At 32.2% G+C, this 22,022-nt stretch overlaps 2 protein-coding genes across 5 annotated transcripts; one reads left to right on the top strand and one right to left on the bottom strand.

Annotated features, from left to right (window-relative positions):
- Positions 1–8,057: 8,057 nt before the first annotated feature.
- On the top strand, positions 8,058–11,038 carry LOC145043220 (uncharacterized). 3 transcript variants are annotated; one of them, XM_078991800.1, is made up of 6 exons: positions 8,058–8,246; positions 9,088–9,205; positions 9,380–9,556; positions 10,029–10,127; positions 10,225–10,470; positions 10,589–11,038. In XM_078991800.1, exons 2-6 carry the CDS (start codon positions 9,128–9,130, stop codon positions 10,856–10,858), a joined length of 870 nt encoding a protein of 289 aa, XP_078847926.1. In that variant the 5' UTR covers positions 8,058–8,246; positions 9,088–9,127; the 3' UTR covers positions 10,859–11,038. The 3 variants fall into 3 exon arrangements, with proteins under 3 accessions (XP_078847926.1, XP_078847927.1, XP_078847928.1); XM_078991801.1 differs by lacking the exon at positions 8,058–8,246 and adding an exon at positions 8,825–8,944; XM_078991802.1 differs by lacking the exon at positions 8,058–8,246 and adding an exon at positions 8,940–9,008.
- Positions 11,039–11,619: 581 nt separating this feature from the next.
- On the bottom strand, positions 11,620–14,508 carry LOC145043219 (uncharacterized protein At1g01500-like). 2 transcript variants are annotated; one of them, XM_078991798.1, is made up of 4 exons: positions 14,263–14,507; positions 13,688–13,741; positions 12,683–13,411; positions 11,620–12,057 (listed from the first exon to the last, which is right to left on the bottom strand). In XM_078991798.1, the coding sequence occupies exons 3-4, from the start codon at positions 13,364–13,366 to the stop codon at positions 11,818–11,820; spliced, it is 924 nt and encodes a 307-aa protein (XP_078847924.1). In that variant the 5' UTR covers positions 13,367–13,411; positions 13,688–13,741; positions 14,263–14,507; the 3' UTR covers positions 11,620–11,817. The 2 variants fall into 2 exon arrangements, with proteins under 2 accessions (XP_078847924.1, XP_078847925.1); XM_078991799.1 differs by lacking the exon at positions 13,688–13,741 and having other exon boundaries at positions 14,263–14,508.
- Between the last annotated feature and the right edge of the window lie 7,514 nt (positions 14,509–22,022).

Below are 22,022 nucleotides of genomic sequence, written 5' to 3'. Positions count from 1 at the left end.
GAACTCGGGGTATGTAGCTATACCATACATAAACGCCCTCCAGTCCTGTCCTTCTTCCAAAGCATGAGAAACAAAAAAATTTGGAGTCATTATTGTATGTCGGTCGCTCTCAAACCATCTCTCCATTAATAATCGGTACCAAATGGTTATATGCTGCACACATGATATTTTGTTATTGACTAAAAAATAATTAACTTTTAAAATAATAAATTAACAATTAATTTACCGATGACTCCAACCATCTGTCGTGTGTATGCCCAAACAATGAGCTCCAAAAATCTCTATCTAACACGAAATTTAACAAACGATGTTGGACATCATATGAATGAAATAAATAATTTTGGATGACAACCTCACCGCCTGCTACGTAAGGTTGCAGGCGCAACATGGAGAAGTCATGAGCAACACCAAAAACTGGAGGAGGAACGGGGCTTGTTGATTTCATATCAACCTTCTTTTTTGTTCTTCTTTTGAGCTTCGGTGTCGTGTGCAACTAAAATCAATATTCAAATGTTTAAATCTATATCTTTCAAATAATTCACATAAATATAAAATCATGAGTTTATAAATAAAACAAATACCTCGGTGTAAGGAGTGCACAAATATTGTGATGATTTTCGAGTCCTCATTTTATCGTGTGGAACTTCTTTGCCATCATACTCATCAAAATAATCTACAACTACCGTAATTCTTATTGCATCTTCGTCCGGCACCTAATTTAATAACCAATAATCTCTAATTATAAATAAGTTTCAATATACTAAAAAAAAATATAATTTAATGTAAGTATACGAACCTCTTTAGCTTCACTATAATCATTTACGTCAAACACCTCATCATCAAATTTGTTCCCCGTATTGTCATTCTTCTCCTCCGACTCCTACATTAAAAATAAAACTTTATACTTAATAACGAAATACACATAATTTAATAAGCAATAATATCTAATTAAATAAATGATTTAATCTACTAAAAACAAAATATAAATTAATGTAACTATAAGAACCTCTTTAAATTCAGTATAATCATTTACATCAAACACATCATCATCAAATTTGTTCCCCGCATACTCATTCCTCTCCTCCGACACCTACATTAAAAATATAACTTTTTACTTAATAACGAAAGACACATTATTAAAAAGTAATTATTAAAATCGTAAAGGTAATATCTATAACAACCTTGTTGTCTTGAATATCACCAAATATATTTTCAGTTGTATTGTTTTTATTCAACACTTCATCTTGCACAACCTATATTTTCAAATATAAAATATGAACACAGGTATTCATATTTGTTAATAAAATTTAAAAAATAATGTAGCGTGTAACTAACCTGTTCATCATAATTTCTTTGTGACATTATCGGATCATCAAAAACAATGTCGTTCCAAAATTGTTCAATATTCACTTGTTCACCAAAAAACTTTGTAGGTTGTCGGTTCATAAACGCATGCTGCTCCAGTGCATGTAGCCGTTTCAACACCTCGTCTAACTTGTGTTTTCCACTGCCCCTACATGTACCATGAGAGCGACCACTGGACGACATACTAGACGAAGATTCGTCTTGTCTCCTAAAATGGTCCCGTACTGGGGATGGAACTGCTTTCCCTTCACCATATATATACTCTTGAAATGACATATAATAAGAAGATGTCATCTCACCATCACCCGGTAACATGTTTTGTCTTGGTGGTAGACCGTCCTAAAAAATTAAACATATTAAAAATGCATATAAAAGTATAATAATCAAATTTATTAATAATAAACGAAATATTTATAAACCTGCATCTTTGACCAAATCTTGTTCACGTCAACCCATTTTAATTTTTTAGTTCCACTCCATCGTTTCATCCGAGGCAAGTCTTTATTTTTTTTTTCAACACAAATCCACATGCGCGAACAGCCGGAATCATCTCATATATCCATATCTACAAATTTTTACAATTACAGTAATGAAAGTTAAAATTAAAATAAAAAACTTAACAATAAAACAATTTAAATATTAGAATATTTTTATACCCTAATTGGAGTCGTAAATCCTGATACGGAGTACTTTAAAGTTTGACCACGCTCAGAAAGTGATAAATAATGATGTATTTTGTTCCATGTATCCTCAAGGTCAACATAAGTAAAATCCCAAAGATAGCTACCCCAAGCGAAACTAACAAAACAAAAAAACAATATTAGTTTTTATATAAATTATAACTTTAATAAAATATAACTTTTAACGTAAACAAAATATACCTGTTCCAGATATCCAAATTCTCAGCAAAAAAAAACCAATCTTGTGGCACCCGATCATTAACTTCTTTACCCAAAAAACCTTCACACATAATATATATATCAAACATACTCTAACTGCATCAACGTCGTCAAGTGCTACGAATGTTCGATTTAAAATTAAACATTTAAAGTCGCCGATTTTCACCGAACTATTTGTATGGTCCGGAAATAGCCGTTCACGCAATAAACATCTTTTTTTACTGCTTAATAATTTTTCCGACCCTTTTTTCCCAATGTTTTTTGGATACTCCCCAAAATTGAAGCCGGTTATCAAACAAAACTCTTCCGGTCCATAAACCATTTTCGTATTGCCTACTCGAAAATATAATCGTTTTATTCCATCTGGAGATAAAACAGAGTCCGGCCGGATCTGATGAAGGAACATTTTATGGAACAATAATGCATCCCCTTGTAAACGAGGGACATCAATAAAGTAACCAAATACGGTATTTCTGGAAATGGCACGTCTGGCATCATCTAAAACTTCAAATACTTCTCATATGTTACCGCCAGAACCTTTTAAGTTCGCAAACGCTTTCACATTGATAAAACTAAAATCATGCTGCAAAAAAAAAAAAACAAAAAAACAAATTAGATAACTAAAAACTGTTTTGTTTTTAAAATATATGATTACGAACTGCAATACATAAACAATTGGTAATGCAAATACTATTTCTTAATTAATAATTATTTTTATATTTCCGATAAAAAACAATAATATACACATATATAAACAATTTTCCAAGTTATACAACAAATATATTTACGCTAAACAACAATATCATACATAATTATATAAAGATTTTATTAAACATATTTTCGACTTAAACGACAAATATATAAACGACAAATTTTCAACTTAAACAAATTTTCAACTTAAACGACAAATACATAAACAATTTTTATATTTCTAATTATATAAACTAACATTTTATAATCATATAAACAAACAATTTTTCAAATAAAACGACAACCAAATTAACAATTTTGCAAGTTATACGACAACAATTGTTCAACTTATACGACAAACACAACCAATTTCTAACAATATATACGTCAAATTTTCAACTTATACAAATGTTATACTTATAAAACAAATATATATACAAACGACTATTTTACACATACTATAATTTAACTATTTTTCACTTTATATAAACAATTATACGATAACAATATACAAGTTTTCAGGTTATACAACAACTAAACAAACAACAAAAATAACAAATTCTAAACATTATCTACGCAGTCTCTACTTGTACATTCAAACAAACAGTAACAAAATACAATTTAAGCTTCAAGTATAATAAAAAAATATTAAAACTATCAAAATACAACAAAATTACCCTTTTTTAACACTAAATAATACAATAAATGATAACAAAAAAAAACTTCAACATTTAAAGAGTTAAAATCTAACCATATTCGCCGGATTGTTGACATAATCCTCCATTTTCTTCAAAAAGTAGCCAAAATCGCGAAAATACTCCAAAGATAGAGACAGTTAGAGAGAGTTTTTGTGTAGAGAAGGGAGAAAATGGAGAAAAAAAACGCTTATATATCGAAACAAAGAGCATTTCGCAGATGGCTTCTCAATTTCGCAGATGGCAAGGTGATTTCGCAGATGGGGCATTTCCATCTGCGAAATCGTTGGCTATTTTTGTAATTTGGATTTTTTTGGCTATTTTTATAATGTCATTAGTGTAAATGGCTATTTTTGTCATTTTCTCTACATTTTATTATTTTAAAATTGTATCTTCGCATGCAATTCGCATTCTTTTATTTTTTTTCATATCCATCTTAATCTTCTTACTCATTAGATCAAGACAAGTGTCAAAATCAAACAAGGCAAAATTAAAAAAAAAATTAAAAGATTATACATTTCATTATTTTATATTAATATGAAGATTGATAAGAACAAAGGGTAGGCGAATATATAATTTCTCACAAAAGTTATATAAATATGACATATTTAGTCCATAATATTGTTTAGGTTCTAGTTAGCTTAGCTATAACTATTTTCATTAATTCTTTCCCACGCTAGGTAAAAGTCATATTTTCACGAATGCATTCAACAACTACAATGAAGCCTTACTTGAACTTTTGTACATACTATTGTAACTTTACTAGATTTCTATTAAGGTTAATGTCACAAAAACCCTCAAGTTTGCAGTAAATTATCATTTTTACCTAAAGTTGATTTTTATGTTCATTTGTGTCTTACATTTGTATACTTTTGTTCATATTTGTTGTATACCTGGTTTCCAGGTGATTTTGGTGCTTACCTGTCGGTGAGATCGCTGATATGGAGCTTATGTGGCTGCCATGTCAGCCAATATATATATATATATATATATATATATATATATATATATATATATATATATATATATATATATATATTGCAAAGTAAAAGTATAAGGCGTGCATATAAAAAACGTCCAAATCTGACTTCGTATGGAGAATTTATGGTTTTTTGAAATTTCAGCGCAACATTATACGATACGGAAACCGAAATTTAGATTGGTCGATTGTTTTGAAAAACAATCTAAACATGAGTTTAAGATCCCGTCGATATGATTATGTCGATATAAAGACAGTCGAGAATGGAGTCTTTATGAAAGAGTTATGAATTTTACACGGTCGTTAACAATATAATCTATTAGATTAGGTGTCTAAGACAATAACTAAATTGATATATACTTGAATTAAATACAAAGTCATTTTAAGTTACTGAAAACTAGTAATTAACTAAAGTTACTTTTGGAGAGAGAGATGATTTATTTAATTATTATATGATTAATAAATAACAATGAATAATTTGTTAATATATTATGATATTCATATATTATATAGAAATGGTATTATTTAATAATTAATTAATCATAAATTAATTGAAATTAATTTTGAGATTAATTGTATTAATTAAAAGTGCAGAGACTTTAGTTATAATAGTTCAATAGTTGAACAAGAGAGGTTTCAGAACTTTCCATGGGTTATGGACGGTTATTAGGAGTTTTTGTAAGGATTTTAGATTAATCCTAAAAGATAATTAAGGAGTTGGATAATTACCAAATTTGAAATAATAGTATTATATTCAAATTAAGGGTTGTGGTTAAAGGTCAACGTACAGGCCCTTAAGCGTGCCCGGGCGAGAGCAATCTAGGGATGTGTGACCTCTGCGGGACGTTTTCGTGCCGGGAACCCAAAACAGACAATATTGTGATATGTGCTAGAGGGGAATATTACAAATGGTATCGGAGCTAGAGCACGGATCGATGTGCTCAACGGGGATGTCAAAACATATAGTAAGGGGTGAAGGTGGGCAGGTTAGCTGAACCTGATCTCACATCGGCTGGGAAGGAGAACGAAACATTTCCTTTATCACAACGCGTTTTAAAGCCGTGAGGGAAACATATCCAATAAGAACTTTGAAGTTAAGCATGCCCGGGAGAGAGTAATTCAGGGATGGGTGGCCCCCTTGGAAGTTTTTGTGTCGGGAGCCCAAATCGGACAATATTATGATACGTGCCAAAGGGGGATGTTAAACAATTAGTTGTCTTATATAATCATAATTATTAATTAATTATTTTATATGTTAATTACTTTAATACCCCTACAATACTTGTTGTTTACATATGATCCTAGCTCACAAGAGGGTTAGGAGGTTTGGAAAAGGTCCAATCCTCCCACTTAATTAGTTGATAACAACAACTATGTTTATAAATAAGGTAATTAAGTAATCTAACTACATTTGTATAGATTTTTTAAATAACCAGTTATTATTATTATTATTATTATTTTGAAAGATAGTTATCATGTCCAAATAGGCCATTCTAGAACCCATTTCGGACTCTGGCGATCCAGCTCAGACTAACAACGATTTACAAAATGATATTTCAGAATGTATACCAGAATATCTACATATTTCAGACTAAAAGGCAAATAAGATATGTCATTTGATTCTGATGAGTTTGATCGCTTTTACGGGTGAGATCTTGACTCCTCTTTTATTTACTTAATTTTATGATTATTTCTGTAAATTAGTAGGTCCCGAACACGAAAATCATGTTCGGAACATGAAGATCATGTTTGGAATGTTAGGTTAATCTCTTGTTTAGTGTTAAGACCAATCCAAAAATAGTTTATTTAGTGTCACATGTTATTGTACATGTCCGGAATGTTATTATACATCGAATTTTGGTATTCCAGCACACACATACGCATTTGGGAACATGTCCGGAATCCAAAGAACTTGTCTGGAATACATAGAACATTTTGGAATTCTCATTGCAGATTGTTCTGGAGCCCATTTACAGTTTGTAATTATCTTAATAGTTTTTTTTGGGTAGCGTGACAACATATTTGGTGGTTTTGTTACACTATCACCGTTGCACAATTGTATAATCCCTAACATTCATACTATATATGAACAATGTGATGTTTCACTATTGTTTTTCCATCGATTTCTCACGTATATACCAACAATGGAGTTTTGGATGCACTTATATAGGGACTTTGACTCAGGCCGGTTGGAATGTGATGTAAGTTATATACATATGTGATCATTACGTAATATGCATTTAGTAAGGTTACTAGCTTTTATGTATAATTGGTAGCATATCATGATTTGGATTTCCATATTGATAGAGGGTAGTCGGATGATGCTCAATGGACATTTATGCCGACAGCTTTCGGCACAGATGCATATGACGGGAGTAACATGGTTAATGGATCTATTTACCCAACTTTGTTTAAGTGTGATACAATATACTTGTGTTTCAATTACATTATCTAAGTAATGAACACTTAAAAGAACATGTTATCTAATGATTACTTAATTCTTACCGTTTCTACAATTATACATCCATATCAATATATCGAACTCGCACCGGTTGTTAGGAGTTACGGATTTTCGGACATTCACAATGATAATATATGTCAGTTACCGACTGAAAACCATATTTCAAACTCTTTTTTGGTTTAAATTTATGCGAGCCCGTATCCATAAACCACTAGTGGGTATTTACTATTGAGGTAAAAAATCCACTAATGTAATCTCACTTAAAAGTTTCAAAATCACCCTTGTGTAGGGCACAGACGCACCACAATAGTCTACCGGTAAAGGGGATTATGGAGCGTTCGTATTTTGATTCTTATAAAGGTTGAGAGGGGGCAATTTCGTCACCATGGAGGGTTGCACCAAGATCTTGGCCTAGTCATATCGATGACAATTTGAGGAAATTGTATGGGTTACAAATAAAAAGTAGTGGTGGATTTGGACATTATATTATTAATTAGACATATTTAACTTTATGTAATTATTATTTTCATATAATTACATTTTAAGGTATATATATATATATATATATATATATATATATATATATATATATATATATATATATATATATATATATATATATATATATTAATTAACCATAATTAAAAAAAATAGTAAAAAAATCAATTAATCTTCGGAATGTTATTCCAGAAACAACCTTGACCTAAATTAAACAAAAAGAAACTATGTAATGGGGTCTTGGAATTTCGGATTAAGCTCTAGAATGTTTTATTTGAGACAAAATGGTCAATTTACAAAAAAAAAAATAATAAAAAAATAATAATAATAATAATAATAATAATAATAATAATAATAATAATAATAAATAAATAAATAAATGATTATTTTTTTTATCAAGCAACCACATTTATATAAGTTAGATTTACTTAATTTGCCTATAAATAAATATTAATGTGTACGTATGTAGCGCTTCAACTTATAAATTGAGAACAAAACACACATACACACACATGCTTGAAGCTTTTCTCTCTCTTACACTCCCTCCAATTGTTAGGTGTCCTCTAAAATATTACCATAGTGATACAGATCATTGTCTCCTACAATCTCCACTTCTTAATTTATCAGAGGTTTTTTGCAGTTGACTTCCAAGATCAGAGGTACGTTCAACAGCAAATTCCCTTTAAACAAACTCTGTGTTTATGCAACCATTTTACGTTGATTCTTTCTTCTTCTTGGAATCTAGCTATTCAATACATGTTATGGATCTGTTTATTTAGGGGTTAATGATGACTAAGTTCATATCGCATCATCCATGAAAAATCAATTTAAGAACATATGAGAAGGAGATGATCAATTGATTACTTGTGACTGGAAGTAGCTCGAGATTACTGTTTTTAGTCTTCCATTTGTTTTTAAATTCATCATTAAATTTCTACATCTTCATTAATAATATAATTTTCTGAAATTAAGTCAAGTCCGATGGCTTGACACTTTTGTTTTATTGATTTTCGTTGTCACAACAATTTTTCTCACAACTACGCTATAATATAACAACTTATCTTTTATTTTTGACTTTACACGAATAATGTAATTAATTTAATCGTTGGAATCATTGTAAAACGGCCATTTTATCATATTGAAAAATTTCTATCTACAAAATTTTTCAACATTATTGATTTGGTCAATGGTCATGGTCAACTTCGGTTTTTATTCAACTTTCCTACCACCTTCTTTACCACATCACATGTCCACACATGGATGATGGACTTGTTTGTTATGTTAAATAAACTAATTCATTATGTCTCATTGCATTTTTCTCTACCAAATATAGTCTAACATCTTGGATATTTGTTAGGTATATACCCTTTTTTCCTTTATCACACTAATGAGTAGTTCTCTTATGAAACCATGACTAAAATGTATCATTTTTTGTAGTCAATTTGTCTTCTTATTTTATTGATTTTCGAAAGATCTGATCTTGATTATTGTTCTTTGCAGGTAATTCAGTTGTCTATCTTTATCATCACTATTCATCACCATGGCCATGTTTAGGCGTCGTGGGTCACAACGACAACAACAAGAACAAGAACATCATGAGCTTCATCCTGAGTCTAAGGTAACATATTAACTAATTTGATAATTTCAATCTCAAATAGAACCAATTTATTAAACAAATACTAGCATATTTACACACCATAGTTTCTTCAAAATTGTTTCATACATTAATGAATCGGGTGTCTTACAATCCTAACTCTTATCTGCTTTGGCCTTATCATTTTATGACTTGTAGATCAATGAGCTTAAAGCAGCAATTGGTCCTCTTTCTGGGTGTAGTTTATTATATTGTACTGATGCATGCTTGAAAAGATATCTTGAAGCACGAAATTGGAATGTAGAGAAAGCAAAAAAGATGTTGGAAGAGACCCTTGCGTGGAGATCTACCTATAAGCCTGAAGAAATCCGTTGGGTTAGTGCTCGTTGCTCCATTCATCTTTTAATTTTGATTCGAATCAATTTTTGCAAAAGGGTAAATTCTTCTGGTAATCTTAGTTGACTCACACTACCCAAAGCGTCATGTGAGATATAAATAAGATCCAAGTAAAGAGGAGTCTGCTAGGTGGCAAACATAATAGTCTGTCTGGTGTCACGAAGAGCCCAGTCCACATTGGAATTAAAACTCTCACCGTCATATTCTTGATCTTTATTGTGTTTGACATGCATTTGACTGTGATTAGAACAAATGTCAATAGGAGAAAAGAAAATGCAATTTCTTGTCCAACCTAGAGAGGTAGGACCAAAACTCGCTTTCGATATCTTGTCGGCGTAAAAAGACGTTACCTCTCATAAAAAATAGTCTCAGAAAGCATGTCTAATAGAGTATAACAAACAAAACATTATCGAACTTATTTTTTACATATATTTTTTTTTTCATTTTTTAGAATGAGATCGCTAAAGAGGGCGAAACCGGGAAAGTATTCAAAGCAAATTTCCATGACCGTTTTGGAAGAACCGTTCTCATAATGAGACCAGGACGACAGGTGATTTTATAAAGTTGAAAATGAAAGAAATAACAGCATATTTTCGTTATCCTTTATATAGTATAAAGATCTAACATAATAATCTAAATCATTATAGAACACAACATCAATGGACAACCAAATCAAACATCTAGTGTACTTGATAGAAAACGCAATCCTTTATCTTCCAGAAGGCCAAGAAGAAATGGTATGGCTCATAGATTTCACCGGATGGTCTCTTAGGACCAATGTCTCAATTAAAACCGCACGCGAAACCATCAACATTTTACAAAATCATTACCCTCAAAGGCTAGCCGTTGCCTTTCTCTATAGCCCACCACGCCTTTTTGAAGCATTTTGGAAGGTTCGTATCGTGTCAAGAAATAGCTAACCTATTTTTATTTCTTTATCTTACAATATTGTACTTTCGAAATTTGTTTCTATTAAAAGTTAAAACATACATTGTACTTTTTAATATGTAGGTTGTTAAGTACTTCTTGGATCCGAAAACATTCCACAAGGTGAAATTTGTGTACTTGAAGAATAAAGAGAGTGTGGCGCTAATGGAATCTTGTTTTGATGTGGATAATCTTCCAACTGAATTTGGTGGAAAGGCGACTATGAAGTATGATCATGAAGAATTCTCGAGATTGATGATCCAAGATGACGTTAAAACCGCTAAATTTTGGGGTTTGGACAAAAATACCCTTGTGGAAACTAACGGGCATGCTACTCCAGCATTGGTTGCATAAGAGTTGAGTCACTTGAATGGTTACAATTGTTGTATAAAGTTTATATAGACAGGATCAATTTGTGATGTTTTTCCTGAATTTTGTTGAGGAACTTTGAATTCTCTATCTATTGGTGAAGTTTGATGCTTCTATTATTCCTAATGGAACTTTGTACTCCGTTTTATATATGTTTTTTCAAAAGTGATTATTGTGTTTTTGGGGTTTATAAATATCAAATCATAATCAAAACAACAAAAACAAAAACTACATTCATATATGATTTGTTTTTATCCTGATTATATAACGGGGCCCATGACATAACATAATAATAGCGACTAATCAAATAACGAGATGATTATCAATTGCTTCAGAGTAGTGAGATTATTGAACATTGATCTCGATAATCTGTTTTTCATATACTACCTTAATATATGATTCATTTGTTTGTTTTTATCCTGATTATACAAATTTTATTTTTAGTTCAAATATAAATTAAGCTCTTGAGGGCATTAGGCTCTTATGTAAGACATATAGCAGATCAGATCACTATGTACCTGATTTACAGCACAAACTGATGCTCCACATTTGTTGGAAGAATAACTTTTTTTTAACAGAAAAATACACATTTATTGTTACAAACTTTTGAGAAAAGACCTTACTAATAACAAATGAAATGAAAAGATGCTTAAATTTAATTCTATTATCTTCATCAAACCAACCAAGCATATAGACTTCATATTACCTAACTTTTTGCAAATCCGTATATTCATAGAGTTCCATAATTATGAAAAATACTAAAACTTAATATAGACAATACATAAACCCTAAACCCTTATGCCAAACACTTGGGTCAACATCACATCACATCGATTTGGTGATAAAACTTATGCCAAAAATAAGTTGTTTTCCACACCCTTTATAGAATATAACCAAAATTTGAAAACAAATAATAAAAACACAAGAAGGAATAAGAGGAATTACTATAGCCGCCTTCTAAAGTTTCGAGTGGTAGATTGATACGTTCGAACAAGAAGACCAACTCCAATTCCAACCCCGAGACAAACACCAAGCCCAATTCCGACTCCGACCCTCACTCCGGCATTGAACCACGAGAGTGCTCCATCTTCTCCTTCCAGATACTCCATTTGATTCCAATACGGGCTCATGTCATAATTCTCATGATTCTCAATTCCACCCTTGTAATTCCCATATCCACCTACCTGTATAGCAATGAGAGGTAGCATATAAGGACTAGGATCAAGACAAATGTCAATGAAAAAAACCAACTTTTTGTCCCACGATTCTATGTACACCACCATTTTAATTATTGACAAAATTACATGAAAGGTCCCTGTGGTTTACCACTGGTCACAAATTCAGTCTTTGCTAATTTTATGACGAACATAGTCACTATGGTTTCCAAAACTAAATGGTCCTTTTTGCTAACACCGTTAGTGTGAGGGTAATTTGGTCTTTTTAGCTAGTTTGTGACCATGGGTAAACCATAGAGATCATTCACACACGTTTTGGAAACCATAGAGACCTGTTTGTCAAAAACAATTAGCAAGGACTGAATTTGTGACCTTTGGTAAACCACAGGGACCATTTATGTAATTTCGTCTTAATTTTTTAATATTTATTTTACTAACAAGACACCCCTAATTACTTATTGTACCCCTGATTTAACATTTTTTTGTCAAATCAAAAGGGTGTTGTTCATATTGTTGCATAAACTGTTTTCACAGTTAAAATAATGCAAAAATTAACTTTAATATATTTTAAATAATGTTATTGAAATGTACTATGATGACTTTAAGCTCCAAAACAACTGTATAGAATGAGTACCTGAAGATCAAGTCCAGGTACAACGTCTTTACGAGATTCCGATTCCGCACTCTCATACTCTGGAATGGAATCCAACATTCCTTTCCGATTTTGCTTCTTCTTGAGACTAATCTGTAAAGTTTTTGTCAAAATAATCGGTGTCCCGGAAAACGATCCCGCAACATAAACTTCAATCATAGGTGGCAATGAATACGAATCACCACCTTTCAAAAACCCATTTCCACCACAAATCATTGATTCACAATTCATACTCCACTTCCCATTATCATTATCTTTTGATTCATTTGACATTTCCAAAGTCCCAAAAAGAATCAGAGCTTCATCATCAAAGACCTCAAACTTAACACCACCTGATAATCTTATACTGTCTGTACTTACAAAAGTGGCTTCTTCGAATTTCTTGTCTACTCTGTTCTTTTTTAGGCGACAAGAACTACCCTCTGATTGGAGGCTGCATCTTTTACCATTTACTTCAAGGACAGTATCAGGGTTTAATGGTATATGGTTGAGGGTGAGATAATGAGGGGTATATCCGTCAATCATGAAATTGCTTATTCTAACGTAGAATACACGGATATCAAACCAAGATATTAATCGTTTACTATAAGATGGGTAAGAGGGGTGCTTTATAATCTGAAGACCATGATTGGGATGATTGGTTTTTTCGTATGAATCTTTCTCCATGTTTACAAGAGCTCTTAAACATCAAGCATAATTTGCAGAGGAACCCTAGAAAAAAGTATGAAAAACCCAACTTTGGATTAGTATATTGAGTTTGTAAGTTGCTAAGTTATAAAGAAGTTTTGGGTTAAGAGGCATTTATACAAGCAGGTGGCGTGCGACATAGTGACACACACATTTGAGGATTTCTAATTTTCTTTGCAGGGCTTGAGTTATTATTTTGTAATCGAATCACATAGAATTGAAACAAGAAACAGAGATGAAAGAAGATAGAAAAATCTGAATTATCGAGAAAGAATTGGGGTGGAAAGAGAAGATACGCACCTGAAACAAAGGATTCAAAGTCCAGACGAGAAATCCTGGTCTCTGTTCAATTTCCTAGGTTAAGATTATGATCAAATTTTACTAATTTAAAATCTTTTAGCTGTAATTGTGTGTGGTGTGTGAGAGAGAAAGAGATAGATATAAAAAAGAGAGTCAAGGGCTGACGAAGATAAATGTAAACAGCAGGTAGCCACTAGTATTGAATAAATCGCAAATGGTATGAAAATCTTGAATAGTTTATCAATGTTTACAGTCCACAAATGCAAACAAGTCACTCTCACTAACGCCCACTGAACTTAAGAAGATTAAATTAAATCTCAGAGTGATTCCTCAAATTCCTTTCAGATACCCCACCAAATAGGTTTAATTCTCTTCAAAACCACAAGTTTCAAAGTTTCTCTTAGTATCAACAGAAACAAAAAACAGCCACACAAAAGCTAATCGACATCTTGAACACCTAGAATCCAATGTTCTCGAATTCCCCTTTGTTCTTCTACGCATACATAGATGATACATATGCATATGTATAAAGATGAAATCGACAGCGATAGGTAGGAAAGCTGGGATTTTGTTACCTTATCCAGATAGATACACGGGGAGGAGGGATGTGCAATCACATTCACGACGACGGAGGCACGATAATCGTTTTGTTGGATCGGATGAGATGAGAGTGATATATGTCAACTGAGCAAAGATTGGGAATAATGAAGAAAGTATGTCTTGCTATGAATCATGTATTTCGCATTCCCCTTAGTTTAAGGTTAACTTGTTTCCTAGAGATGCAAAGTTTTGGAACCATCACGCATATTGTAAGAGTTTTGGTTATGAAATTTTATGCATAAAAACCATTTATAACGTCAAAAACATTAGTTATTCATATATCACTATTGTAATAAAAGAATAGTTTTAATATTCTTTTGACATATATCATACCTCCTAATTAATACACATTTTTTTTTTTTTTACCATGTGTCACCCTATTAAACCTATTAATTAATGTATGTCACTTGTCAACCTATTAATTCTATATTTCAAATTTTAAATTTTTAATTTTAATTACAATAAATTAATAACAATGGAATAAAAATTAAAATAAAATTAATACAAATTATAAGGTGATATAATTCCATATATTTATTTAAATTAACGATTATAATTGATTAATAATTTTGTGTTCTAATTATTAAAATTTAATTAATTTTATAGCCGTGGTTTCACGGGTTATAAACTAGTATCAAAATAAAGAAACACTGTATGTGCAACTCTAACGCTATGGGTCAGCATTATGTCTCTTTCATATTACATTAATTATTGATGGTATTGACTAGTGAACAAGAGAGAGAAACGAGAAAACGAAGAGAGTGAGAGAAGAAGCCGATGAGTGTTTTGGAAGAAATGGTTTTGGTTGGTTGTGAGAATCCATGACCGCCTTCAATTATCACCACATTTACATCTATTGGAACCCTGTTAAGGCATGAACATCCCCTCCACATAGAAATACTCCCATACTCCATGACCTAAGTGCATAAAAAATGAAAATATATGTATGGCACATAGGAGTGCACGACTATAAAGTATAAAAAAATGAGAATATATTGTTGGAAAAATAATTGTTGAATTGAAACTAATCATCAAAGTTGAGGGATTGAGTGGTGTATCTTCAATTTTCGATTACATCTTCAATTTTCGATTACAACTTGTAATTACGAATGATATTAAATATAATGTTGGTTACGAATTATGTTTTAATGACAATTTAATTGTTTGTTGGTTATGGTTTTTAGTATAAATACAATCATTCCTCAACCATTTGAGAAACACCAATAATACAACCAAAATCTCTTCTACTCCATTCGTCTTCTTCATTTTCTTGTTACATCGAAGGTATAATCTAGGTCTACTGAGAGTTCAGGTGGTCTTTAATAGCCTTTTCAGACTGTTGTATCCTGAAAAGCAAACACCCGGTAGCGGGCGAATTTGTTTTAAGGACAATATGTTAAACACATGCATCAGTTTGTCTATTTTCTTGTTTATTTTCGTACATTATTGTAATATTATTCCTACAATCTTAAAACAAAATTTGTTTGTACAACTCGAACTAGAAATCAGAAACAATTTTATTTGCATTATTTTGATATTGTACAATTTTCATAATAAACATTAGGGATGAGCAAAATGACCGAACCAGCCCAAACCGGATCGGAACCGGGAAACCGGCTTCGACCAAAATCAAGAACCGAACCGACCCGGCAGTTCTACCGGTTCTGGTTCTACCGATTCCCGGTTCCTACCGGTTCTTGTCGTGTCTTCAAATGTTGGAACCGATCTTCGAAAAATAGCATCATACGGTTCTGGTTTTTGCCGGTTCTACCGGTTCCGGCCCGACCGGTTCCATCGGGTTCCGGTTCCGGTGCCGGTTCCAGTTCCGGCCAGTTCCCCGGTCCATATGCTCATCCCTAATAAACATAGATTGTTTTGTGATTTTGAAACACCTTTGGTCATTAAGTCATTAAGACGTGTTTTCTTTATTAAGTATCGAATTTTTCAGCTTCGGTACTGATTCCATTAAGTACCTAATGAGTTAAGAAGCCAGCTTAACTCAAAAACACAATTTACGTGTTGCTGTGAAATGCTCTAATCTATCACAATCTTTGAAAAATCATAACTTTGTCATGGATGCTCAATTTTGTTGAAACCAATTATCAAAGTTTGGTATACGAGTATACTACATTTCATTAATTTTGGCCGAAAGTTGGAAACAATGCTAACTAGGGTGAGAAATACGATTTTCACTGACTGATTAGGTTTTTAACAACTATGATACACAATTTTGTAAATTTCATAATAAATTGTAGAAAAATCGTATGAACTTGTGAAATTAGTCCCTGGAAAGCTGAGAGAGAGAGCTACTAGATTATGATCTTAGATCGCAATTTTCATAGGTTTTAATGGGGCTAAAGTAGTCTTGAACTAACTGCATTGTTTTGTGAAAAACAAAAAGGATTTGTTTAGTAAAAAACAACTTCAATTTTATGTAAAACAGCTTTGGAAATCAGAAAACGACTTGGTATTTCTGAAAAACAGCCTGGAAAACTGAAAAGATAGATTGGTTTTACTGAAAAACATCACATTTTAAATAGTTTTTTTTTGAAAAAAAAAATCAGATTTTCTGATATCATAATTTATGCATCAGTTTTCTACATGAGAAATCAAGTTTCAGAATTTCTATATCATAATTTATGCATCAATTTTCTGTATCAAAAATCAAGCTTTAGATTTTCTATATCAAAAGGTTTTCATCAGTTTTCTACATGAGAAATCAAGTTTTATAATTTCTGCATCAGAAATCAAGTTTCATAATTGTTTAAATATAGATTTTTAATTATGATGAGTTTTGTCCAAGCAAGAGGCAAGCATATTTTCTGGAAATTGGAATTCTAAACATTTATATTTAGTGTATAAATGATTTCAGAAATGTCAAAATCCAGAGTGCAATGATTTCTGAAGTAAACTCTATAGATGCTAACTCCATTGAGTGATGGATTGATATGGGTGTTACACGTCATATGTGCTCAAAGAGGGAGTGACTAAATAATTATAAGGTTGTTTAAAACATTCTAGAAATGGTATCACATAGAAAAGGGATAACACTTAATGATGTGTTGTATGTTCCATAGATTAGGAAGAACTTAGTGTTTGGATGGTTGTTAAACAAACATGGTTTTTGTTTGGTGTTTGATTCAAATATGTTTATACTAAACATAAAGGGTATGTTTGTAGGCAAAGGCTATTCGGATGGTGGAATGCTTAAATTTTATGTAATGGCTAATAAGTCTAATATCAACGACATGAATAACCCTTCCACTTATTTATTTGATTCTTTTAATGTGTAACATGTTAGACTTAGACATGTTAATTTGGACACATTAAAGCAATTAATCAAAATTTAACACAATCCTTACATTCATATAGACTCAAAATATAAATGAAACACTTGTGTTGAATTAAAGTTAACAGGACATTTATTCAAGACCATTGAAAGGACAATTGAACCCCTTGGATTAGTTCATGTAGTTGCATGTGATATGAAATCGAATCCATCTAAAGATGGAAATAAGTACTTTATCACTTTTATTGACGATTTCACTACACTATGTTATTTCTATTTACTTAAAAGTAAATGAAAAATGATAGACAAGTTGAAGTGTATAAAAGTGAAGTTGAGGATCAACTCAACACAAGTATTAAAGAACCAATAAGTGACTGTGGAGGTGAATACGTATCACCATTTAAATAATTTTGTGCAAATTATGGTATAATACATGAGATTATTGCACCTTATATGCCATAACAAAATGGCGTCACGCAAAAGAAAAAAATATCTTAGAGGAAATGATAAATCTTATATTGTTAAGTTTTAGGTTACCACCCTCAATGTGGGGGAAGTTGTATTATCAACTAATTACCTTTTAAATAAGGTACCCCAAAAGAAAACAAATAAAACGCCATCCAAGTTATGGTTGGGTATAAAACCATCTTACAAATACATTCAAATGTGGGGGTGTATCGCAAAGGTTGTTATACTTAACTCCAAGGTTGTAACTTATAAGGATTAGACACTAGATAGTTGGTTTCATCTTTACTGTTTATGCAAAAAACAATAGTGCTTATTGTTTTCTTATACATAATGGAATCAACAAATGCATCATACTTTGAAAATGTGTTTCCATATCTTGATAAATAAAGACAAGTGCTCCAAAAAAAATTGGGCACAAAGAATCCTCTCATGAAAAAAGAAATGAAGGAATAAATAGATCATGATGGAGTAAAAGGGTACTAGTGAGAAATCATTTGGAAATGATTTTTGCATATATATGGTTAAAGAGAGCCTCAAACTTTCAAAAATGAATTTACTTCCTTTGAAATACCTCAATGAAAAGAGGCAATTAAAAGTGAAATGAATTCTATTTTTCCAAATCACACATGAGATCTATTGGATATACATCTAGTATGCAAACCACTAGACTACAAATGGACTTTCAAGAGGAAAATGAAAGCATATGAGAATTGGTTAGAACATAATGGTCTATGATTTTAATAGAAATATGCACCGATTTCTTGTTCGAAAGTTTAGAATCAAATGATACTTCTATACTCCAAGAAGCTATTGGTTGGAATTCATCAAAAAAGATAAATGTTTTGATGAATATTAAGATATTCAACATGATGTTGAAAGTGATGGGTTTTAGCCATAAGAACATCCTATGTGCTTATACAAACCTTAATGCTTGGATCTAGGTTTCTCTATTGTACATGTTATTCATCCAAGACTTTAAACCCTAAATCTAGCATATGATAATCAATATTAACATAAGAATGGGTTTAAGATATTACCTTGATTGTTATGTAGCAATAACAATCACAATTCCTCCTTGTAATGACTTTAGAAAGCTTAGAGTCACAAATGTTACTCCTCTAATGGTTCACAAACACCAAGAGCAAGAGGATGAAGAATAAGGAGAGAGGAGGCTGCCCAAAATGTGTGGAAACCCTAGAGAACAAGTTCACCACGTTTTTGGGGCTTAAGGGTACTATATATACATGTAGGCTATTAGGGTACTAATATTAATTAAACAATATGATTTATCCTTTAATATATTATTCTCATAATATATTAATAAATCATATTTAATCATTTCTCTCCATAATTCATCCTATCAAGTTGCTTTGGTGAAGGCAACCCAAAAGGACCATGCACCATCGAGTCAAGTATATACCAAAATAGTTATGGACTTAGACACTAATCCAACAGTCTCCTACTTGGATAAGTCTAATAACTATTCCGCGTATGACTTCAGATCCTGATCTGCAATCGTAGCTTTCTAAAGTCGTTGTCAACTCTGATCTTATCAGATATGCGTGTCCATTAGATAAGGGATCATATATTCCTCCATTCTAGATATCGTATAGACTGAGACATGGATCTAAATCATTCTCTCTATCTATGTGCTGTTTCCCGAATTCAGATTTTTGACGACTGACAACAGACTACAATTGAACACATCAATTTAGTCCCGGCTTGGCCAAGCGCTTAGGTGCCATCACTAAATCATCGAGGGGCCCACATATATCGCTTTTATCCTACTTTGGATAAAAGGAATGGATAAACTTTGACTCAATGCTCGCTTGCACTCACTCACCAAATCACACACAACAATATGTTTTATAACACCAAGTTACTGGTGCGTTTACATATTATCAATGTGCAACCGACTCGCAACATACAACTCACACATCTCGGTTTCAAGAATATAAGATGTTATCGTCTCACCAATCACTCGTGATAAAATCCATGAAGTGATCCAAGTGAGCGTGGGTTTAATCCAATGCTCAAATCATATTCATAAGCACTTATGAACATTGCAGCAAACATTTCCTTATGTCTAATGCTCTTTAGACTATCCACACACCAATTCACGACAGTCTTCATTCATACCTACTTCCAACATATGAACGACTGTGGCCCGTTCAAATAATTTGACTGTTCTTAACCAATTAAATTATTCAGGAAGTCAAAACATGCAAGGTGAAACACAAGAATAATACTAATCCCATATGGCCTCAAACCTTTGAGTATAAATAAAACACCTTTTATGTATCACCATATCGATTACTCATTATTTGTCGTTTCGGGTAATCAACTTCTTACTCAAACTATAACTATACTTGTCCCATGCTCTTAGCATGCACACAATGTTTACCTATGGTCCTTACTTTGTGAAATAGATCAAATGAACACATTTCCAATCATACTCATTTCACAACTCCCAATCCTTATCACAAGTGTAAGAATATCAAATTCTTGCCACTTATAGAATATGCTAGATTCTAACATTTTATGCAATGATCCTTTTGTAATGTCACTACACTAAGGTCACAATGACTATTGCCAATGAATTACAAAGCTCTCTATTGGAAATTGTTACAAGACAATTCCATAGATGTGATGTCTCTCACTCAAAGTACATTCCTTTGAACATCCTTTTGCATAAAGTTTCTAATATAGACATAGATTCTCAATATCTAACTCCCAATATGGAAACCTTTCCATACTTACGATACCACAACTCATTCTTAATAGAATCTTATCTATTCATAATAATGTCGATATGCTCCATCCAATATCATACTTCCAACTACGCACAAGCGACCAATCCTCAGCGAACTTTAGATCATCCTTTGATAGTTGTTTAATTATCTTAGTCAAAACCGATTCTTGTCCTTTTCCCTCTTAATGCGCTAGACATTTGAAAAATGTTAGAATGGTCAAATATTATAGTATTTGCAATCGATCCTATACCGGAAGCGTATGGGACATGATGCATAATGTCTTACATGAAGATTTAATACTTTATCAATCTTCTGCCATAATATTTTATGTGCTACGTTCTCATAATTCAAACTATGAAGAGGAATGTCGTAATCATAATCGAAATTTAAGAACACACTATGTATCTTTGACCAAAAAGTATTAACATTCCACAACCTAAGTCTTTAGATTTGAAATGAAGCATAATATTGTCTCCCTTAATTATAGAAAAACAACTTTACATCCTTACTACTTTGCAAAGTATGACTCTTGTTTTCTATAATAATACTGCTAACTTGCAATACTTGACTTAATAATCATACCAGCACAACTTTTATGCTCCCACTATCATGATGATTATTATCAAATAAGCACAACACTTATGCTTCCACTAACATTGACATGTATTTAGAAAACAGCTTAACTTACAGAAAAACAATACCTATTGAATTTCTTAAGTTCATATTTCTAATACTTAATGTGTAACAGCCCGAATTTCAGGTACAACCAACTAGCCTTCATTTTTTATTCAATTGTCATTTTTGGGCCTTTGTGTTGGTCGAGTACGTTGGGCGTACAAGGAGTACGTTGCGCGTACTCGCGCGCCTCATTAAAACGCGTTATCACCCGGGTATGCTGGGCGTACCCAAGGTTACGCCGGGCGTAACCAGTTCAGACCCAAAACCCTAATTTGGGTTGTTGGCTATAAAAGGAATGATATGGCTTGGTTCCTCAGCCACCATCCTTCAGAAAGAAACCCTAAGAGAGTTGTTCCTATGTTTATAGCTTGAGTGTGAGTGTTCTAAGCTTTGAGGTGTCATTTCAAGGTAGCAAAAGAGAAGAGAAGTCCATTGTGGAGGCTAGAAGTTGGTGTACAAGTGTAGATCCATGGATAGCAAAGGTTGGAGCTTCTTCCTGAGGTAAAAAGTTCAGATCTTGCCTTGTAGTTCTTATGGTATGCTTCTT

The sequence above is a fragment of the Lactuca saligna genome, chromosome 4, assembly GCF_052625555.1.
Source record: "Lactuca saligna cultivar CGN05327 chromosome 4, ASM5262555v1, whole genome shotgun sequence".
Taxonomy (NCBI): domain Eukaryota; kingdom Viridiplantae; phylum Streptophyta; class Magnoliopsida; order Asterales; family Asteraceae; genus Lactuca; species Lactuca saligna.
This window is presented reverse-complemented; position numbering and strand designations above follow the sequence as displayed.